Source organism: Bombus bifarius, unplaced genomic scaffold (assembly GCF_011952205.1).
Source record: "Bombus bifarius isolate JDL3187 unplaced genomic scaffold, Bbif_JDL3187 scf7180000007996, whole genome shotgun sequence".
NCBI lineage: Eukaryota > Metazoa > Arthropoda > Insecta > Hymenoptera > Apidae > Bombus > Bombus bifarius.
Genome location: NW_022884376.1, coordinates 3,490,428 through 3,510,303, shown reverse-complemented (window position 1 = coordinate 3,510,303; position 19,876 = coordinate 3,490,428). Strand labels below are relative to the sequence as shown.

General features: G+C 32.9%; 4 protein-coding genes across 9 annotated transcripts; 3 read left to right on the top strand and 1 right to left on the bottom strand.

The window, feature by feature from the left end:
- Positions 1-49: 49 nt before the first annotated feature.
- Positions 50-1,691, top strand: LOC117206049. The gene is made up of 2 exons (XM_033445036.1): positions 50-291; positions 458-1,691. Exons 1-2 carry the CDS (start codon positions 148-150, stop codon positions 584-586), a joined length of 273 nt encoding a protein of 90 aa, XP_033300927.1. The 5' UTR covers positions 50-147; the 3' UTR covers positions 587-1,691.
- A 65-nt stretch (positions 1,692-1,756) lies between these two features.
- LOC117206047 (probable serine hydrolase) lies at positions 1,757-7,196 on the bottom strand. 6 transcript variants are annotated; one of them, XM_033445034.1, is made up of 8 exons: positions 6,294-6,429; positions 5,670-5,866; positions 5,541-5,585; positions 5,226-5,429; positions 4,406-4,641; positions 3,718-4,065; positions 3,362-3,645; positions 1,757-2,088 (listed from the first exon to the last, which is right to left on the bottom strand). In XM_033445034.1, exons 2-7 carry the CDS (start codon positions 5,737-5,739, stop codon positions 3,394-3,396), a joined length of 1,155 nt encoding a protein of 384 aa, XP_033300925.1. In that variant the 5' UTR covers positions 5,740-5,866; positions 6,294-6,429; the 3' UTR covers positions 1,757-2,088; positions 3,362-3,393. The 6 variants fall into 6 exon arrangements, with proteins under 6 accessions (XP_033300925.1, XP_033300921.1, XP_033300919.1 ...); XM_033445030.1 differs by lacking the exons at positions 4,406-4,641; positions 6,294-6,429 and adding an exon at positions 7,072-7,196 and having other exon boundaries at positions 5,194-5,429; XM_033445028.1 differs by lacking the exon at positions 4,406-4,641 and having other exon boundaries at positions 5,194-5,429.
- On the top strand, positions 6,411-10,825 carry LOC117206050 (protein pelota). Its single transcript, XM_033445037.1, is given in 13 exon segments — positions 6,411-6,553; positions 6,625-6,751; positions 6,832-7,011; positions 7,084-7,252; positions 8,957-9,020; positions 9,090-9,182; positions 9,253-9,403; positions 9,468-9,581; positions 9,666-9,806; positions 9,886-10,108; positions 10,177-10,369; positions 10,448-10,554; positions 10,632-10,825. Coding segments are annotated over 12 exon segments (1,614 nt in total). The 5' UTR covers positions 6,411-6,553; positions 6,625-6,673; the 3' UTR covers positions 10,733-10,825.
- Positions 10,826-10,915: 90 nt separating this feature from the next.
- LOC117206042 (pescadillo homolog) lies at positions 10,916-13,521 on the top strand. The gene is made up of 8 exons (XM_033445021.1): positions 10,916-11,069; positions 11,232-11,465; positions 11,537-12,044; positions 12,122-12,261; positions 12,325-12,584; positions 12,656-12,843; positions 12,920-13,080; positions 13,165-13,521. The coding sequence occupies exons 1-8, from the start codon at positions 11,046-11,048 to the stop codon at positions 13,420-13,422; spliced, it is 1,773 nt and encodes a 590-aa protein (XP_033300912.1). The 5' UTR covers positions 10,916-11,045; the 3' UTR covers positions 13,423-13,521.
- The last annotated feature ends 6,355 nt before the right edge of the window (positions 13,522-19,876 follow it).

The window sequence follows — 19,876 nt, the reverse complement described above, 5'->3', positions numbered from 1 at the left end:
CATTTTTTAAAATATGTACACTGTGGTCTTGCATACGCGCGAGCACAGTATATTAATAATTCCTTTAAAATAAAGAATTTAATAAAACTAAAGATTATGATAAAACTTAAACAAAATGGTGAATTATGAATACGAAGATCGTAAATAATGACATCGATAATGTCTGATAACGATTCTACGCATAATACTTCTTTGGAAAAACAAAATGAAAAGTGCTTGGACCGATTGCTGACGCCTATTTTTCGTGTAAACTCGGAAGAATCATTGGCTCGTAATCGAAAATTTTTAAAGGTAATTGGTGTTATTATTAAGATTAATTCAGCACGAAATGTATATTATAGACACTTCATAATAGAACCTAACATCTTTCATCTTTTATGCTGTGTTACGTAATCAGTAGTTAAAGTAACAGTGAATCTTACTATATATTACACTAAAAAAAATTATTTATAAATAGGATCTGGAACTTGCAAAAGCACGTTTGCGAACTTACGCTGCGTATACTCCAACTGATCGAGAATTACAACAACGTGCAACGGAATATCGCAAATATCTCCAGAAGTATATACGAAATTTCGCTCCATAACAAGTCGATTTTATGTCGGGAACGAAGTACATCCATTCAGTTTGATAACTCGAGCCGAACGAACAAACTTTCAAGTGAAAAGTTTGTTGATCGTTGGGATCGATGCATCAGACTGATAATTCAAAACGATAGTATTAAACTAACGAAAAAAAACAAACTAAATATAAGAATCTATACTGTTTAATAATGTGTTAAAATAAAATTTTTGATTATTTTAGTTACGTAATTTTATAGAATAAAGAAAATATATACTTACGGCACGACGATGATCTAATACGATGAATTCTATGATAGAGACGAATCGTTCCTATAGAAATACGAAAAGAAAACGCGTGGACAAGTACGAACGGTGTTCACCTGTAGAAATGGAATATTCACGTTCATTTTTTACGTGTGACGGCATTATCATCGCTCGTAATTACTGACACGCAGAACGTGTATGTACGATAGGATAAGTTCGTTTCAAAAGTTACCTGATAACGACCTAAACCAATAATTCGACAAAAAGCTATATAATACTTCAACGTTAAATTCTACCGACAAGTATAACTTTAGATTTCAATCTTTATAAAAATCTTTTAAAAATTATACTGCTAGTATTGTGTATAAAATATTATTTAAAATTAATATCATGTATAAATCGAAGCATTTATAATGATTATCGATCGGTTACGATACTTTCATTATATTTCAAAATTGTAATTTATAAGAGGTTTTAAAACATCGATTAATACTTTATTAACTCTTGCTTACCTGTTCGTTGATAAGACATAAACATTCTTTATAAATCTATCTCTTATAATCGTTCTTTATTGAACAAAAATTTAAGAAGAACTGGTATGTAACAGCTGTGCCGAATAAGGTCTCAATATATAAATTTATATTTCTACGTGGCGTTACCTCACCAGCTGAGTACACAAATTGATATTGAAACTTCTTGGTTTGACCATTGTAGGTAGCCTAAAAACATCTGTATCAATAGCATCTTTATCTCTCGTACATCGTTTTCTTTGTAATTTCGTCTGAATGATAACGCAGCTCTCAATAATAACTTGAAAGAATGTTGCAATTTGAAATTCGGTCTAATTTTTATGAGAAAAATGAATTAATAAACTTTTTCGGATACTTTTCACAATTATTTATTAAAATAAGTTATAAATAAAAATTTAAAAAAAATAAGTTACATTTGCATATAGTACCAAAATCGTTTTTCTTTTCGTTAAAATTATGGAAATTAAGTTAATACAAGAAAAAACGTAATGATAATGTATATCGCTTTGAGGTCATTTATCGCTAAGTTATGCGTAGAAGCATAAACCGGCATAAGTTTGCTGCGCTACGTTAGCAAAACTTTAATGCGTTATCGCCGTTGGCTAGTAAATATAATACCCATTAAAATAATATATCACTAAATACTATAAAAACATCGTTCATTGGCCTTGTAACTAGTAACATTTATTATTTTTGTGATATTTTTAACTCATGACTCATTTTTAAACAAACTGCAAAAAGAAAAATTGTAGTTTTATTTGTGATTGGTAGAGTACTACTGATACTAAGATATCAATTGGAATGATATTTTTTCGAAAATTGTGATATGTAGTCATTTCTTAATTTATTATTTTGTAAAAATGGAAGAATTTGATGCAATGAAAAATATATTATTCTTTCATTACTATTTTAAAAATATAGTATAATTTTAATAAATAACTCTGTGTATATTTATACATATATCAAATATTTTATGAAATCGTTGTACTTTTAATAAATTAAATCCATTGATCTGAAGCACAAGTATTGTGGAAATACTCATTGTTTAGATATTGGGTTGTCTGGAAGTTCCTGCCGATTTTCGATAAGTGGCATTAGAACAGGTCTGAATATATCAGATTGATTGAAAACAAATGACATGTGTACATGTCCTAAATTTTAATTTTTTAGAAAAAAGTTTGATTAATATATGTTAATATTTGTTAGTTTTATACGCTTTTAAATATGGAAGGAAACAAAGTGCATTATAGGCAGTTGATGCTTTTCTTCTACCAGGAAGGCAAAAATACCACACAAGCAGCAAACAAGATATGTGCTGTTAAGCTGTTGAGCGGAAAAGATCTTGAGGAAAGCGGAATGAATCACCTTTAGCCACCCCAAAAGCCGGTCTTCATCCGAAGAGTCATGCTCTGTGTCTGAAAAGTATTGCTCGCAATATGACGAACTAAAAACAGCAATTGGACAGAAATGACCAGAACTAGCGAATCGGAAGGACGTCATGTTTTATCAGGACAATGCGCGGCGTCATGTGTCTTTGACTACTTGACAAAAGCTATTGGAGCTTGGTTGAGATGTGTTATCCCACCCATCGTATTCACCAGACATTGCACCCTCAGCTTTTCACCTATTTAGGTCATTACAAAATTCCCTTAATGGCAAAAACTTTAACTCTTCGATCGACATAAAAAATCATATTGAAAAATTTTTAGCCAAAAAACCTGAGAGATTCTGTAAGGATGGAATATTCAAGTTGCATGGAAGATGGGGAAAAGTTGTGGAAGAAAATGGCATCTATATAATTTAATAAATGTATATCGAAATTTAAATGTGTTGCGTTTAAATTTTCCTTAAAAATCGGAACGAACTTTTCGAACAACCTAATATCATACTATATATATGTATTAAAATAATTATGTCTAAATTAAATATTTGAAATCCTATGTATGCAGCTAATGTAGCTTGCATATAAGACTAATTTTTACTAGTTTAACAACTGCTACTTACTTTCACAGTTTACAGTTAAAAATATTTAATCATTAAGTACTTATGAAATTGTTAATTATAGGTGCAATTCTTTCAGGATTATTTAAATGTACATGATGAGTTCCTTCTACTTTGTGGTATTCAAATCTTTTAGCACCTAGTTTTATTTTATCTAATACTTTTTCATAAGATTCTGGATTATCAAATTTCATTCCGGGTACAGCACGAATATTAAGATAAGCGCACTTTATTCGAGATGCATATGCAAGTACTAGATCCAAAGATATCGTACCCAATGCAGAAACCTAAAAATTAATATTAATATTAATATACAATTAAGACATAACACATTTAATATCTTATGTAAGATATTTTACCTTCAATCGCGGATCACGTGAAAAATAATATCGCTCAGGTTCACCGGCAGGTCGTAAACCACGTTTCATTAATATTATTGCGCCTTCTTTAGTTATGGAACCTTTATAAGCATCTTCAACAATTTCAAGCACTTCATTATAATCGTAGGATGGAATACCACCAGATTGTAGTGATTCGTATTTTAGAAATTTGTCAATATTATCACTAATTATATCAGGACTTTTTGTTATATCTTTTACACTGGGACTTGCAATATCTAAACTTATCATGAATTCTACTTCATCAGGAAAAGATGCAGCATATAAAAATGATATTGCTCCTCCTAAGGAATGTCCAAGTAATTTCACCTATGGAAATGACATTTGATTATCTATGAAGATATACATAAAGCAGAAGCAAACAAGAAATTAATATTGATTTAACATAAGTTATTATGTATGTACAAAAATATATGCATATATGTATATGTATATATATGTGCGTATCATGCATTTTGATCTTATAAGGCATATATCTTATATAATACAACATATAGATAGTTAGATATACAGTTTAGTATACATTTTTCAAGGCTGACTGTTACATTTATATAACAATAATAATAAAATAAGGTTTGTGGTATTATACATTATGTATAACAATAGTTATTTAAACTAAGGAGCGGTGAGACTGAATCCACTCGCTAACCTTTGTCCACTTGAAATATTTCACAATTCTACGTAGTAGAATAATACCATCCCAATAAACATAATAGTACTGACACTTTGGATAATGGGAAGATAAACCATGACCAGGCATATCCAAACAGAGTACTGAAATCTCATCAGATAATAGGGGAATCAAAGTGTCAAAACTGCCAGCATTGTCTTGTCGTCCATGTAATGCCACTATTGGTTGGATCCCTTTGGGACCCCACCATTTGCCTACAGGTAAATGATTATTGTGTCACAATGAAATAATTACTTAAAGAAAAAGAAAGAGAAACAGGGAGAGAAAAATTTAACTATTTTAAGTATATAAATATATCGGCATTCAAACTTCCTAAAAATAAATATCTTTAAATAAGAATTTTAATAGGAAACAAAGTTGCAGCTGATGAATTAAAGTTTGTTATCATTTTAATATATACATGTCCTGTAGTTATACAACGACACTACATGGTTCATAATATATAATTCGAAGCAATTAATATCAATGACAATGAAGAATGCAAAAACTTATCATAAGCACATAACAGTCAACCTTGTACCAAATAACTTTTATGATATTAATTCAATCATTATAAAGATGATCGTTATAGTGTTACAATTTCTGCACTATAAAGTTAAGATCATATTTATATATGAATTTATATATATTATGACATCATCAAAAACTGCAAGATACTTAGTAGTACTTTAGTAAAACTGAACTTTTGTACAAGAAGAATACAAAATTATAAAAGATCGTTGTATAACTTTTAATCGCTTGCTAACCTTGTTCCACTTATAATGTTTAACAACTCTACGTAGATTAATAAGCCCATCCCAAAATATATAATAAAATTGTCCAATAGGAAGATGGGAAGATAAACCATGACCTGGTAAATCTATAGCTAGAATGGCTACATTTGATGGTAGTAATGGAATTAATTTATCAAATGTTCCAGCATTATCTTGCCATCCATGCAATGCCACAATCGGTTGTTGATCAATTGGTCCCCACCATTTTCCTAAATTGATTATTATTGTACTATGATATCTTTTAATTTTTATTAGCATCAGTTAGTGACAATTTTTCATGATTAATAAAAATTTAATAAAATAGAAGATGAATTACTGACCGCTTATGATGCCCCATGGTACAGGTATCTGAATATCTTCAACGCCTGAAAATTATTGATATACTGTAATAATGCTTAATTAGAAGTCTGTAACATAGAAATATATTAACAAATAATGAGTTAACTTACTATGGGTATTGTGTCCATTTATATTTTTAGTAGGAGTAGATTTTGTCAAGACTTTGTCAATTGTACTCATTTTGTTAATGATAGAATACTAGTTACTGTTTCAAATTTGCAGTGGATATTATGTTGTTTATATATATATTTATCGATAAATCTCACTTTATGCAAATTTCGTAACAAATACGAAATTAATACTTGTCCTATTTATGATATAAAAGCGCAAAGTCATTCTCAATTATATAAAATGTGCACTTGTATATTATATATAAAAAATTTCAAAATTTAAAATATATATATTTTCTTTCATTTACGATTTCCTAGACTACTTGTTCTTGAAAAAATTTTATTAATAATCTAAAATTGATTTTATTATCAAACATACATGAAACTAATTCGAATATTTAGTATTATATAATTTTGACGACTATATTTAAGGATTTCACACCTGATAAAATATTCTTCAGACATTTGAAATGTTAAATATCACTTTAATGTGGAAGTTTTGTTAGGTATTAAAAGCTAAATGATTAGATAACACACTTGATGTTTAGTAATATTTAAGTAATTTGATTTAACTATTTATAGTAATAGCATATCGGAAAATATATTAACTACTCGTGTACCTACCGTCTTTCACTTACGATATGAGTTATTGATAATTTTACACTTTCGTATGGGTTTATTGGCTTAGTAAGAAGCATAAGATTGTTACGAGAAACATACGAATTATTAAGAAATTAATAAGTGATGAATAATTCTAACAATGATACGATTAAAAAGTTGCAACTGAAGACGTCAATCTTCAAAAGAGAGTAACGTGGAAGAAATGACTTGTGATTATTAATATTTATAGACTGATTCATCCACATAGTGATATAAAGTATAAGGTCGTTATAATTATTATATTCGTTATAATATTTTGTAATAATATTGGTATTATAATCCGAAATTATTTTAGGTTGACTTTTTGTTAAATTCTGTTTTATCAACTGCTGTATACTATTAAAATGGAAAGCAAGAAATACATAATAAAAACTGTAATTCATGCAGGAACCAAAACTATTAATTTTGTACCTGGAACTAAAGTGCATATATTTACATTAATATTCTAATTATGATAAGCATAAATTAATAATTGTAATTAGAATTATATATTAATTTTTAGGTACTCTTTCACTTTAAAACAACAAAATGTGATCCAGGAAAAACATTAATAGACGATAGCAAAGCAATGGGAAATCCGATGGAACTTGTCTTAGGAAAACAATTCAAACTTGAAGTATGGGAGAATATTATACAGAAAATGGCACTGAATGAAGTGGCTTGCTTTAGAATCGACAAAAGTGTATGTTTATAATAATATAAAAATATATTCTAATACTTAAAACTGATGTTTTAATACTACCTGTTATTCCAGTTAGTTGCAGCATATCCTTTTGTGTCTAAAACTTTGAGGGAAGTCGCAAAACCACAATCACAGAAGCGTAGCCATCATTGCTGCGGTATTGCTCTACAAAATGATGGAATTGGATACAACGATTTGAATGAACTCATTAAGTGTCCTCAAGATTTAGAATTTACAATTGGTATCGATCAATCTCATGAAATTAACATTATTTTTTTATCTTTTGCTTTTCCATAACTTATCTAAATATATGCATATTTATAGAACTTGTTAAGGTAATCTTACCTGATGAATATGAAAAAGAGACATGGCAAATGACTGAAGATGAGAAATTGAAAAGTATTCCAGACATAAAAGAGAAAGGAAATGCATTATACAAAGAAAAAAATTATGATCTTGCATGTGAGATGTATGCTAAAGGCATTGGAATATTGGAACAAGTTATGCTTGGGTCAGTATATAAATATGTTTACTATTTTCTTCTCTTATTATATCATATTTGTTATTGTTATATGTAGTGAAATATACATATATATGTATATGTTATTATTGTTATTTGTAGTGAAAAACCAAATGAAGAAGAATGGTTAGCTTTAAATCGTTTGAAAACTCCATTGCTTCTAAATTATGCACAATGCAAATTAATTCAAAAGGAATATTATGCAGTTATTGAACATTGCACAACAGTACTTAAACATGATCCAGGTTTGCTACTTTAGATCATATAAACTACTATAGATCATATAAACAAATTGAATATGTTAATAATATACATTATTCTTAGATAATGTAAAAGCATTATATAAGAGAGGTAAAGCATATATAGGTGCATGGGATAAAGAAAACGCTATCAAAGATTTAACAAAAGCTGTTGAATTGGATCCTACATTACAAAGTACAGTTGAAAAGGAGTTACAAGCATTTTCTGCAGCTATTAAAGAAAACGATCAAATAGAAAAGAAGAAATTATTAAAACTATTTCGTTAAATGTATATAAAATTATTTAAATTATATAAATAGAAAGATAAAAATAAATAAATAAATAAATGAACAAATATATATATATATATGCATGTATATACGTGTATATATGTATGTATTGTGTAACGAGCAAAATATTTTTATTAATTAATTAATACACGCACTTAAGCAATATGTAAGATATAAATAATGAATGTATAAAAAATATCATTTATGATAAATATATATGTATTTACAAAGTTATACATTATCTAATCAATATATAATGTAATTAATGTAATCAATTGATATAATTAATTGACATTTTCCTATTGTAAAAGGGGAAACTTTATGATTCAGACGAGATACAAATCCAATCTATGCTTTATGACTCTTAGTTAATAATATTTTTTATCTCATCTTTTGGAATTTTGCTTTACGCCATCTGTAAACCTCATTCTAGGAATAATGACTGTCGACCGACAGAAAAGTATCATGTTTGACATATGGTTCCATTTATTTCACGCTATTCTAATTAAGCTTAAAATATGGAATGTCGAATTTTCTTAAATACAGATTTGTATAATTATTCTTAAGGTAATTACGTAATTTAGTTAGCTATCATAAAACTATTATTTCGACATCATACGAACTTAACCTGTTATACCATTGATTTCAAGTTAATATGTATAATAATTTGTAAAAACGTCTCGTAAATAAATTTTTTCAGTGTTTGTACTTCTTCTTGTTGTTAATTGTGTAATATGTCGAATGAACTTTGAAACCCTTGTAAGACAAGACAAGATTAGCACAAGCATTGTATCAAAATTCGTTTAAAAAATGTATTTTAATATTTATTAATTAAGTTGCTTAAGACTGATAGAAAGAGGATGTAATGTTTAATATAAAAAATTTTTAGGTTTAGCAAATAAAAAACTTGTGTGAAAAATGAAGCTTGTGTTTAAGAATGTTGATAAAGATGGGGAGGGGTGAGTATTAATGTTCTTAATGAATCATAATATAAGTGAACAATAGAATTTAAAGAAAAAAATTATTAGGAGTGTGTCCCTTGTCCCAGAAAATACAGAAGATATGTGGCATGCGTATAATCTTATCGCTGAAGGAGATTTTGTTAGTTGTTCCACTATTAGGTAGGAACTTTAATGTTAATTGTATATGGAATAAATCTTAATACTTCATTTAATATTATTATATATGTAGAAAGGTGCAAATGGAATCTGCAACTGGTAGTTCTAATAATTATAGAGTCAGAACTACTTTGACTATATGTGTTGAAGGTATTGACTTTGATACACAGGCATGTGTTTTAAGACTGAAAGGTAGAAATGTAGAAGAAAATAAATATGTTAAGGTAAAGTAATTTAGAAGTATTCAACAAATTATCAAAAATATATTTGACTTATAATTATTTTTAGATGGGAGCATATCATACGCTGGATGTAGAACAAAATAGAAAATTTACAATTACCAAAGTTAAATGGGATTCTATTTCTTTGGAAAGAGTTGATACTGCATGTGATCCTACACAAGTAAGATTGTAATAATAAGAGTAATAAAAAAAAATCACTGTTGGAATTTTATGAAACAGAATACTTTATTTTATTATATTTTAGAATGCAGATGTTGCTGCCGTGGTAATGCAAGAAGGTATAGCACATATTTGCTTAATAACTTCCAATATGACAATTGTTCGTGTAAAAATAGATCAAGTTATCCCTAGAAAAAGAAAAGGAAATGTTTCACAGCATGAAAAGGTTATATATATATAAAACTTGTGTTTAGATTAATGTTGAATATCATCAATAAAATTTTCATATTATATAAATTTTTTAGGGTTTAACAAGATTTTATGATAACATAATGCAAGGAATTTTGAGACACATCAATTTTGATATTGTGAAATGTATTATTCTTGCAAGTCCTGGCTTTGTCAAAGATCAATTTATGGATTACATGATACAACAGGCCATTAAATCGGATAATAAAATAGTATTAGAAAATAAAAGCAAATTCTTACTTGTGCATTCTAGTTCTGGTTTCAAACATTCACTGAAAGGTATATTAAACTCTTCAGATCAAGTGAATATAATAATGCACATCTTATTATCTTTTTTTTTACAATAGAAATATTAGCTGAGCCTACAGTAATGTCACGAATCTCGGATACGAAAGCATCAAGTGAAGTGAAAACACTAGAGACATTTTATACAATATTACAAATTGATCCTTCTAGAGCTTTTTATGGGAAGAAGCACATTGAAAAAGCTAATGAATCTCAAGCTATTGAAACATTACTTATTTCAGATAAACTATTTAGGTAAGCAATGGTAAAATAATCTTTCTTTTTTATAGTATATTATATTCATATATTTATAATTATAATAATTATATTTAGATGTCAAGATGTTAATATAAGAAAAGAATATGTCGAATTGGTTGAAAGTGTGAGAGATTCTGGTGGGGATGTAAAAATATTTTCGAGTTTGCATGTATCCGGTGAACGTAAGTTAGCGAGTTCTAAGTTGTTTAAGTTTTGATATTTTAAAATGTTTGTATAATATTTTTAATGTTCCATATAGAATTGGATCAACTTACTGGAATAGCAGCTATACTACGTTTTCCTATGCCAGAATTAGAGGACGAAAGCGATGGTGAAAGCGATTCAGACGAAGATAATTAAGATGTCTAAATAATACGCCAACGTATAGCTTTCTATATGTTTGTGCTGTGCGCAATCAAAAATACAATAAAATAAGATATATTAATAACAAAAGTCGCAGGTTTTATATTTTTCTCACCTGTTGTCTTTCGTTTTATTAAACGTTTAAGAATATGTTATTGGATTTGTCACATGGTGGCGCTGTTTTATATTTCTAAGTTCTTAAGTGAGTCTTCTGTTATTTTGTCTCGTGAAGCACGTGGATTTATTGTAAATTATTTTTTACACGTTTATATAGTTTTACATTTTTATTGCATAAAGGTCGTGATATAAAATGGTCGTAATAGGAAAGAAAAAGGTATTTGTTAAGATTATTTATGGTTTTCTTGAAAATCATTTATGTAACTGTAATTGAGGTTATTTTCTCTTATAAAGAATAGAGGAAATTTGAAAATATACATATTGATTATGTTTTAAAAGTGTTTTTGTTTTATTGTTAAAATCTCTTTTATATTTGTAGTATCAGGCTGGGGAGGGAGCACAATTTATGTCAAGGAAAGCTGCCTTGAAAAAGTTACAGCTTACATTAATAGATTTCCGTAGACTATGTATATTAAAGGGCATATATCCCAGAGAACCACGTAATCGTAAAAGGGCGCAGAAGGGACAACCTGGTATTAAAACATTATATCACAAAAAAGACATTCAATTTTTGATGCATGAACCAATAATATGGAAATTAAGAGAATTAAAGGTATGTTTAATTTGAATATTACAATACTATAATCCAAAGATCAAATATTTACAAAAATTATATTTCCTTAGGTATTTAATAAGAAAGTTGGAAGAGCAAGGGCTTTGAAAGAATTTTCAGATATGAAAAGATATCTAAGTAATCATCCTACTTTGAAATTAGATCACATTGTTAAAGAGCGTTATCCTACATTTATTGATGCACTTAGAGATCTGGATGATTGTTTGACTTTATGTTTCTTGTTCAGTACATTTCCATCTCTTAAGCATATACCAAGAGACCAGTCTTTATTATGTAGAAGATTAACAATTGAATTTTTACATGCTGTAATTGCTGCTAAAGCTTTACGCAAAGTATTTGTATCCATTAAAGGATATTATTATCAAGCTGAAATTAAAGGACAAGTAATAACCTGGATTGTGCCTCATCATTTCAGTTTTGAGCCCCAAGCAAAAAATGATGTTGATTTTAAAATGATGTCTATATTTGTAGAATTCTACATTACGATGTTAGGCTTTGTGAACTTTAGGCTGTATCATACCCTTAATTTATATTATCCTCCAAAACTCACTACTAGTGGTAAGACGATTTTCCTGAAATATTTTTATGTAAGTGATCGATTTTACGGTTGCGTAATAGAAATATTTGATGTGTAGATAATAGCGAAAAAATACTCGTGGATGAGGAGGCATATGTATCAGAAAGGATAGCTGCATTGAGTGTACCGTTAGTAAACCTTGATCCTACATTGCAAAATACAGAAGATGAAGAATTGGAGATGGATCAATTTGCAAATGTATGAAGAAATTAATTGAATATTTTACTTTTCTTAACATTCATATATAATTACTCATTTTAGGAAAATGATGCTACAAAACTGGAAGAAGCAATGATAGAAGCAGAAAAAATAAAAAAGTTAAAGACAATTTTTAAAGGTTTGAAAGTTTTCTTGAATAGAGAAATACCAAGAGAGCCTTTAGTTTTTATTTTACGTTGTTTCGGAGCCGAAGTATCTTGGGATAAATTACTCTTTGTTGGGGCGACATTTGATGAAAACGACGAAACAATAACGCATCATATAGTGGATAGACCTAGTATGACCAAGCAGTATATTTCTAGGTAATGCTTAGAAATATCTTTTTTATTATCGAGTTTTTAATCAATATCTTAATTAGCTGATGTTTTTATAGATATTATGTACAACCACAATGGGTTTTCGATTCAGTGAATGCTAGAGAATTGTTACCTGTAGAGAAATATTTAATGGGTTGTGTACTTCCGCCACATCTTTCGCCATTCTCGGACAGTCGCCATGATCAAACTTACATTCCACCAGAGGAACGTGCTCTTATGGACCCTGAATTTAAGCTTAACGATGGTGCGTATTCGTATTCTAATTAAATAATTATTAATAGGCAATAAGTAGTAAAAAGTGAATTTTCCTTATTTATTAGATGAAGATGAATCCGAAGAAGAGACAGAAAATGAAGAGGAAATGGAAGAAGATGAAACAGAGGAAAGAGATTCTGAAGAAGATTTGAAAGAGGAAATTGAATCGAGTAAAATGTCGGACGGAATAAGTGAGAAAGAACTACAACGAAATCGATTGAAAAAGGTTGGTTATCTCCAAACACATCCTTGTGTATACTTTTATACGAATACTTGTATATATTTATTTTGTATATACTTTTAATTACAGAAAATGAAAGTCAAAACTGGAGAAGTGACGAAAGAGGATCCATGGGAGAAGAAACGGCAGGAAAGGCAAGAGTACCGATTACGAGAACGAATGATCAAAAAGAAACATCGCAAGTTGTATAGGAGCATGATGGATGGTCGTAAAGAGAGAGCCAAGGAAATATGGCTTCTTCGCAAGAAGAGGCGGCTGCATGATACAGCTGAGAAACAAAAGCGCAAGGAAGAACGTAAACAGAAAAAAGCTAAAATTGCTGAATAAAATTGAATAAAAAGAAAACAAAAAGTAATATAAGCTTAACGTTTAATTTACTTTCGTTTTACATATATCATATTTCTAAATGTACCGTATTAAGTATTACACCTTATCATGTTTTTTATATCACTTACCACGTTCCTTTTTTATGTTGTTATTTTATATGTTGTTATCCTTTTTTATGTTATTATTGTTGTTTTTTATGTTATTAATGATTTCGATCATAAATTTACGAAGATTCCACCGTGGAACGTGATGACTTTTTCGATAATCGTAGGTACAGTTATGCGTAATGGAGAGATGCCTTCAATCCAGTCCTCCCACTTACCGGAAGCCCACGTAGCCGACGATCCTGGTCCCTACTTTTCCACCGAAGGACTTTGAAGGCCAGACTACCCACACACGCTAGCCTACGCAATCGCGAGCGCCATATGTGTGTGTATGTACGTCTTTATGAAAGTTATTCATCGCGATGGTCCTCTTGATTTAATGACCATGTATAACAAATTTTGCACGTTCGACACTGCTCTGTTAATGGCACTGTTCGAAAGGTCGTGCATTGATCTCGAGCAGTTCAATCGTGGAACGCTCTTCATTTCGGGTTCGTTTCGGTCATTCGATCTCTAATGCGTCTTTGATTACTTCCGTGACTTTCGCTAGACGAATTAGCATTGAAGGTCGAATCCATTTAATGGCGGATAAATTACCATCAATGCATCCGGTCACTTTGCGTACTATGTTCGCGAGTCACCTTGAATCGAACATTGGAATCGGATGCGAGAACGAGATACTCATAGGTGGGTATCTCGCCATTTCTGTTATTTTGCAATTTTGTAATTTTTGCGCTTTCCTTTTTTAGTATGGACACATCTTCATGGAAGAATTTCGAAGAGCCGTGAGCGATATTTGAATTCAATTTCAAAAATTTTATTTAGCGATTGTATCATCACGATCGTAAAAGCAAAAGTATGTAGCGAGCTTTTCACACAGTGAAAGTAAACACCCGCTTTGTTATTCGTTGGATTTCTATGCGGTCATCATCGTGATTTTCACTGATCGATTATCGGGACGATTTTCATTTCTATTCAAGACACGAACCTCCCCGTTTGCAATGCCGTACGACCAATACCGAGGCTCTAACAATACTAATCGTGCTTCTAAATCGCTTATAAAGGACAAAGAAATGACTGGTTTCGGAGAGCGTAAAAAAGTTATAGAAAATTAAACAAGAGGAAACGAAACAATATAAATCGTTTCTACGTAAATCAGTTCAAACTTGTGCAACACGTTTCCTTTCGATAAATCATTTCCCGTTCCAACAATCGGTAAACCGCCATGTCTTGCGTAAAAAAAGCACTACTTCTGTTTCTCGTCAAGGTCGACAATTCATTAATGTCTATTTATGAAAATCGACTTGCAGCGTTTCTCTTTCGTCTGACATAGGTTTTTCACGAGAACGCTCTCGACTCTGGAACCCACTTCTCATCGATTTCTTCGGTTATTTGCAGTGGTGACTGAACCGATGTGTCGCGACACTATCGTCGGTGAAGTCACCAATACTCAGTCCGATCTAGGTGTGCGAGTCGCGTTCAGATCGGATGCTTACGTCACCCTTGCTATTCCTGTTCCAGCCCATCTCCATTCCGATTCCGAGTATCCTTAAAAACGAGCATCCCTAGAAACTGCAACACGATCCAATAACGTTCTAATCTGCTGCTCTAACTTGCGGTCTTCAACAAATTACTCTGCTTCGTTAGATCTTCGGATTCCGCGCAATTCCACCATGAAAATCAAAACAATTTTCAATTGACCATCTTCCTTGGTTGCATAGCGATTAGGCTTGGACATTTATTCTATGTTTTGTGAACTTGGATATATGTTCTTTTAAGCGTAGAAGAATTTGTAAAGGAAGATTACGAAACAAGGATTATCCTTTGGAATTTTATGCTTTGGTTCCTGAATTTTTTCTTTCAGGATATCGTCGATACTGAATTTGGTGCGAAACCTGGATGCGAGTGCGTGGGACGTTGGCTGCGAGAACATTGGGACTACCTACATGGCTAGTGGTAACGCATCCGACTGTGAAATATCAAGGCTTTCGAAAACTCTTTCCTTCGAGTTCGAAGGTAACAACACTTACACGAGATTAAAAGATTACATCGACGATGATGAATATAACGTGGAAAATAAAAGAGAATAGTTTAATGAATATTTTCCGTTATAAAATACAGGTAATTCGTAGATAATAAAAACGATAAAGAGATGTTCCAATGATTACCGTTTAGAGCGTCCCCGTCACAATGTTTCACACAGTAATATACACGGTCGTGTAATTAACTGTGGATGTAAAGTAAACAGCAAAGTTACCATATCTATTTGTATTGACATGTAGGTACGAATCAGGAAGAACGGCCTTGAATTTCATCAGTATCCCGCGTAATTGCAGTGTAGCGTCTCGCGAGGGATCATCAACGAAGTAGAAGAGGCGGGTTCCGTTTTCGCGAGGCGAACACAGTGGATCGTTACCTGTTGGAAAAAAAGTGTAATAAATGGCAGAGGATGCCTCTCATATGAGCAAGCGAATAATTATATAATCAAGGTTATTACTGCGTTAGATAATCGATGCACCAACGCGATAAAGACGCCGCTGCGTTTGGCCGATAATATTAAAGAGTGGCCTTGGAACACTCCCCCCCCCCCCTTAAGATCTTGCTTAAAAGATCGTCATCAAAGCTGATGCTATGCGAAAGACGTTCGAGTTGAATGCACTTTCATGCGTTTAATTGTTCCTTACCGGCCGTTCGCCTCCGACGATGATTAACTTCGATGATTTCAATGCCGACAGAAGCGATGCGTTTGCTCGAGGGATCTTAAACGGGCTTCATGTTTCATCTGTACGACGACGTTGGCGTGAAGAAAACGCCACGACCACGTTTATTAAAACTTGCAACGGATGAAAAAGTCTCTTTAATTATGTTTAAAATCGCGTGACGCGATGTTCTGGTTTTAGTATTCGTTTAATGCTTAAAGTTATGGCTACGGTGGACGCGTTTTAACGAACGAAACATCTGGATGATCTTGCATTATTGAATCAATATTATTGGAGAAATTTTGCAAGTCACCAGTTACGAATTATAGATATTACTAAGCATCTTTGCAATAATATTGGCAATATTAACAAGAGATCCGTGAGAGAATCGTTGTCCCAAAAAAAAACCACTGTCGTGGAAATACCCTCGATCAGGAGTCAACATTACATCACATTATTAACATATTCTTGATATTTAATAAAGCCAAGTAAATGATTTGCAGAGATATAACGAGTCACGAGAACAAAGGAACGAAAATTATGAGCGGTGCTGTTAATCGTGCCTTTCATTAAGAAAATCAGCAGCAGGATTGGCTATTTCAATTCGTCGCGGCGCGAATTACGCGCTATAAATCAGCCTGGATACTTTTACGCGGCGTTCGATCGCGAAAGAGGTAAACGCGTCGATTATCGTGACCTCCGGCCGATCTAGGAATTCCTGTTGCTCGACGGAAAAGCGCGGTGCGTTATGGAGTGTCGTCGGCGAAGCGTGTGGCGATTGCATTGTGATGTAACGCATGATTCAATGGAACAGGGGATCATTCACGTCGGTTGGCGACACGTGCCTGGCTCGTTTGCAAATTGGTCAATTATCATCGATCACCGATGATATTGGTCGGTATTTTAATCGAACGTTATCCTTCCTTCTTACGTTCAACCTTTACGGGGGGATGAACATGTCGAGGCAACCTGTAGGACAGGTATTTCCATGAAATCGGAATACCACAGAGTAACGTAGATTTTTTTTGTAACCAAGATTATCCATTATCGTGCATTAACGTTCGTTTCGCTAAAAGAACCGATAATCGAACGTTAAATCGAGGAAATCCATAGGAAAGAAAACATTGCATAGTTAGACCATACTAGGATTACAGGATAATTTATTTTAAACGAAGGATGTTATTTATAGGAAGTAAAAAAGAAGGGGAAAAAAGAGCGTTTAGTCGCTACCAAGAGAGGAGTAGCCGAGCTGTTTAACCGGAGCGAAGAGAGATCTCAAAGGGGCAGGTATTTATTACGGAAGAAGTCGACTCCGGGAACAGTGTCAGCATTCATTCTCGTCATCACGGGGTGCCGTGAGCGTGTCCGTAAAAATGTACAAGATGTTCAAAGGGAGACTAATTACAAAGTGGTTTGCGTGGCGGACGGCCGAGCTTTTGAAATTTGATCGAGCAACCGATCGCCTCTCCCTGGTCTGGCGTCGAAGTTTATCCTCAGTTGGCCAGGCGGATGACGCATCGTCGAAAAGAATACGAAATGAACGTGTGCCCCCACGAACCCGTTACCCACACTATTCCCCGGCGAACTCGAGCTCCCTATCGTATAAAGTACAAGGTGTGCTTCTAAGGTGTATCTGAGATCAAGAGATTCTACTTGAAAGATAAAGCGATACGTTGTACTCTTGGTTCTTTCTTTTCTTTTTTTTAATTTGCAGTTCGATTAAGCCTTAGAGGTTGAGATTTTATCTGATGAGAATTCTGTTCTGAAGCTGTCATTCGTAGCGATCGCAAGCAATAATTTTTTTACTATTTATCTTCGATCATAATTATTTAATTATATCTAATTTGGTATTATTGGCTTTTAAAGTACAAATAAAAATGTATTTTGATGTGAAATTTCACGCGCGGTAACATTATCATGATTTCCTTTAATAGATTCGCTATTGTATTGGCGCATATATCGCGTCCATTCGATTCGACTTTAGATTCGACAGAAACGAAATAGTACGCGCTGTGTTAGAAGAAATATTATTATGTAGAATAAAGGTCTTTCTGGTGAAAAAATTACGAGTGAGAGGTAGCTATATAACGTATAGCATTTAAGGGTTAAAAACAAGACCAGATGGTTTACTTTCCCGCAAATTTCAATTGCTCTGCGTGAAACCATGAATCACCGTTAACGTAATCGCTGGCAGGTTGCGCAACATTGTTTCGACCGAGGCAACCACAAATAACGCGATCTTGAGAAAACAAAAGCTTTACCCTTTTTAATCAGGCAAAAGATCGCTCGATATCACAGGGAGGATCGTTGGTTGGATTCACGGAAGCCGAGATCTCCCTCGACCGGGATCTCATGGATCGTTGCTCGATGCTTTAAAAGATTGCATCGTGCCTCACGGATCGTTGCTTCGATCCGCGGAAGGAAAAATCCATGGGATCCGGGGATCTTGCCGGGAATCGTCTACCAGCCCATGGAACAACAGTTAATACACAACTTGTATTATGCAGGTGTACACACACACACACGCACACACGTATAGTCGGTGGAGGCAGGAAGGACTAAAAAACCGGGGACTGAATCGCTTCGAGGATATCGGCAAAAAAAGCTCATTTGGTATTTCGTTGGCTAAAACGTTCGCAAATATTTGCAGTGTAATTATTGAAGGAGCACATCGATCCGTGCGAAGATGTGGTTTCGCACTTTCTTGCCTTGTTCGTGGACCTCTCCTTCTGTGATTGCTAAACGCTTCGCGTGACAAATTTCTTGTTACGTCAGAAAACAGAAATGTAAGTACCTATATATATATATATATGGTGTTTCATAATAATCGGATTTTACTATGAAATGACTGTTTATTTGTAGGTTCTAACTGACGATTTGATCGATTTATCGACTATACGCGAGGGTTCAGCGGGTAGATAATATAGTGCGTATATAATCATTCTCTAGTAAAAAAAATATATATATATACATACTTGTACTACTTTTCTATCGAACTCCCGATATATCGCAGTAATTTATTTCAGCTGAATTCAAACGCGATAAATCCTGAAGACGTTACATCTCTCGAGCGTTCTATCTACGCTTCCTATCGCAACTTTGACAATTATCATGAATCAAGTCTCGTATCCTGTGTACGCCTTCACGGTTAACGAAGGCGGGAAAATGTCTTTTTTCGCATTTCCGCAGAGCCCCATTCCGTGAAATCACTTGCAGTGTCGTCAAACGAGATCACGAAGTCTGGTTACACGCGACTCTAATGACACCGTGTAGCCGGGCTAGAGTACATCGGTGTCGCTGAACCCCGGCGCCTCGAGGCACTTCACAGGCGGAGGCCACGGAGAAGAATCCACGGACGTGCACCTCTATACTTTGCACCATTACGCTTAATCTACGACCTGCCTTTGCATCGTGTCGATTCATAGAGGTACGCCGACGTAGAAACGAACGTCACCAACCAACACGGCTCGTCCGATGTCCCTCCGTTGATTTGTGATCTCGTGACCGGAAGAAAAACCCCACGAACACGTGGTACATCGCGCGCATTGCGCCACAGGAACCAGTAGGTACTCGAGGAATTTCAAAGCTATGTTAGCTCTGGCGAATCTTATGTAAATCGAAGAAGCGTGTGCTCGCCCGTCGCTTTCTCAC

Coding starts and splice junctions, on each gene's coding strand:
- LOC117206049 (XM_033445036.1), top strand. CDS start 148: ATGACATCGATAATGTCTGATAACGATTCTACGCATAATACTTCTTTG. Junction 292..457: donor GTAATCGAAAATTTTTAAAG/GTAATTGGTGTT, acceptor ATTTATAAATAG/GATCTGGAACTTGCAAAAGC.
- LOC117206047 (XM_033445034.1), bottom strand. CDS start 5,739: ATGAGTACAATTGACAAAGTCTTGACAAAATCTACTCCTACTAAAAAT. Junction 5,586..5,669: donor AAATGGACACAATACCCATA/GTAAGTTAACTC, acceptor AATAATTTTCAG/GCGTTGAAGATATTCAGATA. Junction 3,646..3,717: donor CACGTGATCCGCGATTGAAG/GTAAAATATCTT, acceptor ATTAATTTTTAG/GTTTCTGCATTGGGTACGAT.
- LOC117206042 (XM_033445021.1), top strand. CDS start 11,046: ATGGTCGTAATAGGAAAGAAAAAG. Junction 11,070..11,231: donor TCGTAATAGGAAAGAAAAAG/GTATTTGTTAAG, acceptor TTATATTTGTAG/TATCAGGCTGGGGAGGGAGC. Junction 12,045..12,121: donor TCCAAAACTCACTACTAGTG/GTAAGACGATTT, acceptor TTTGATGTGTAG/ATAATAGCGAAAAAATACTC.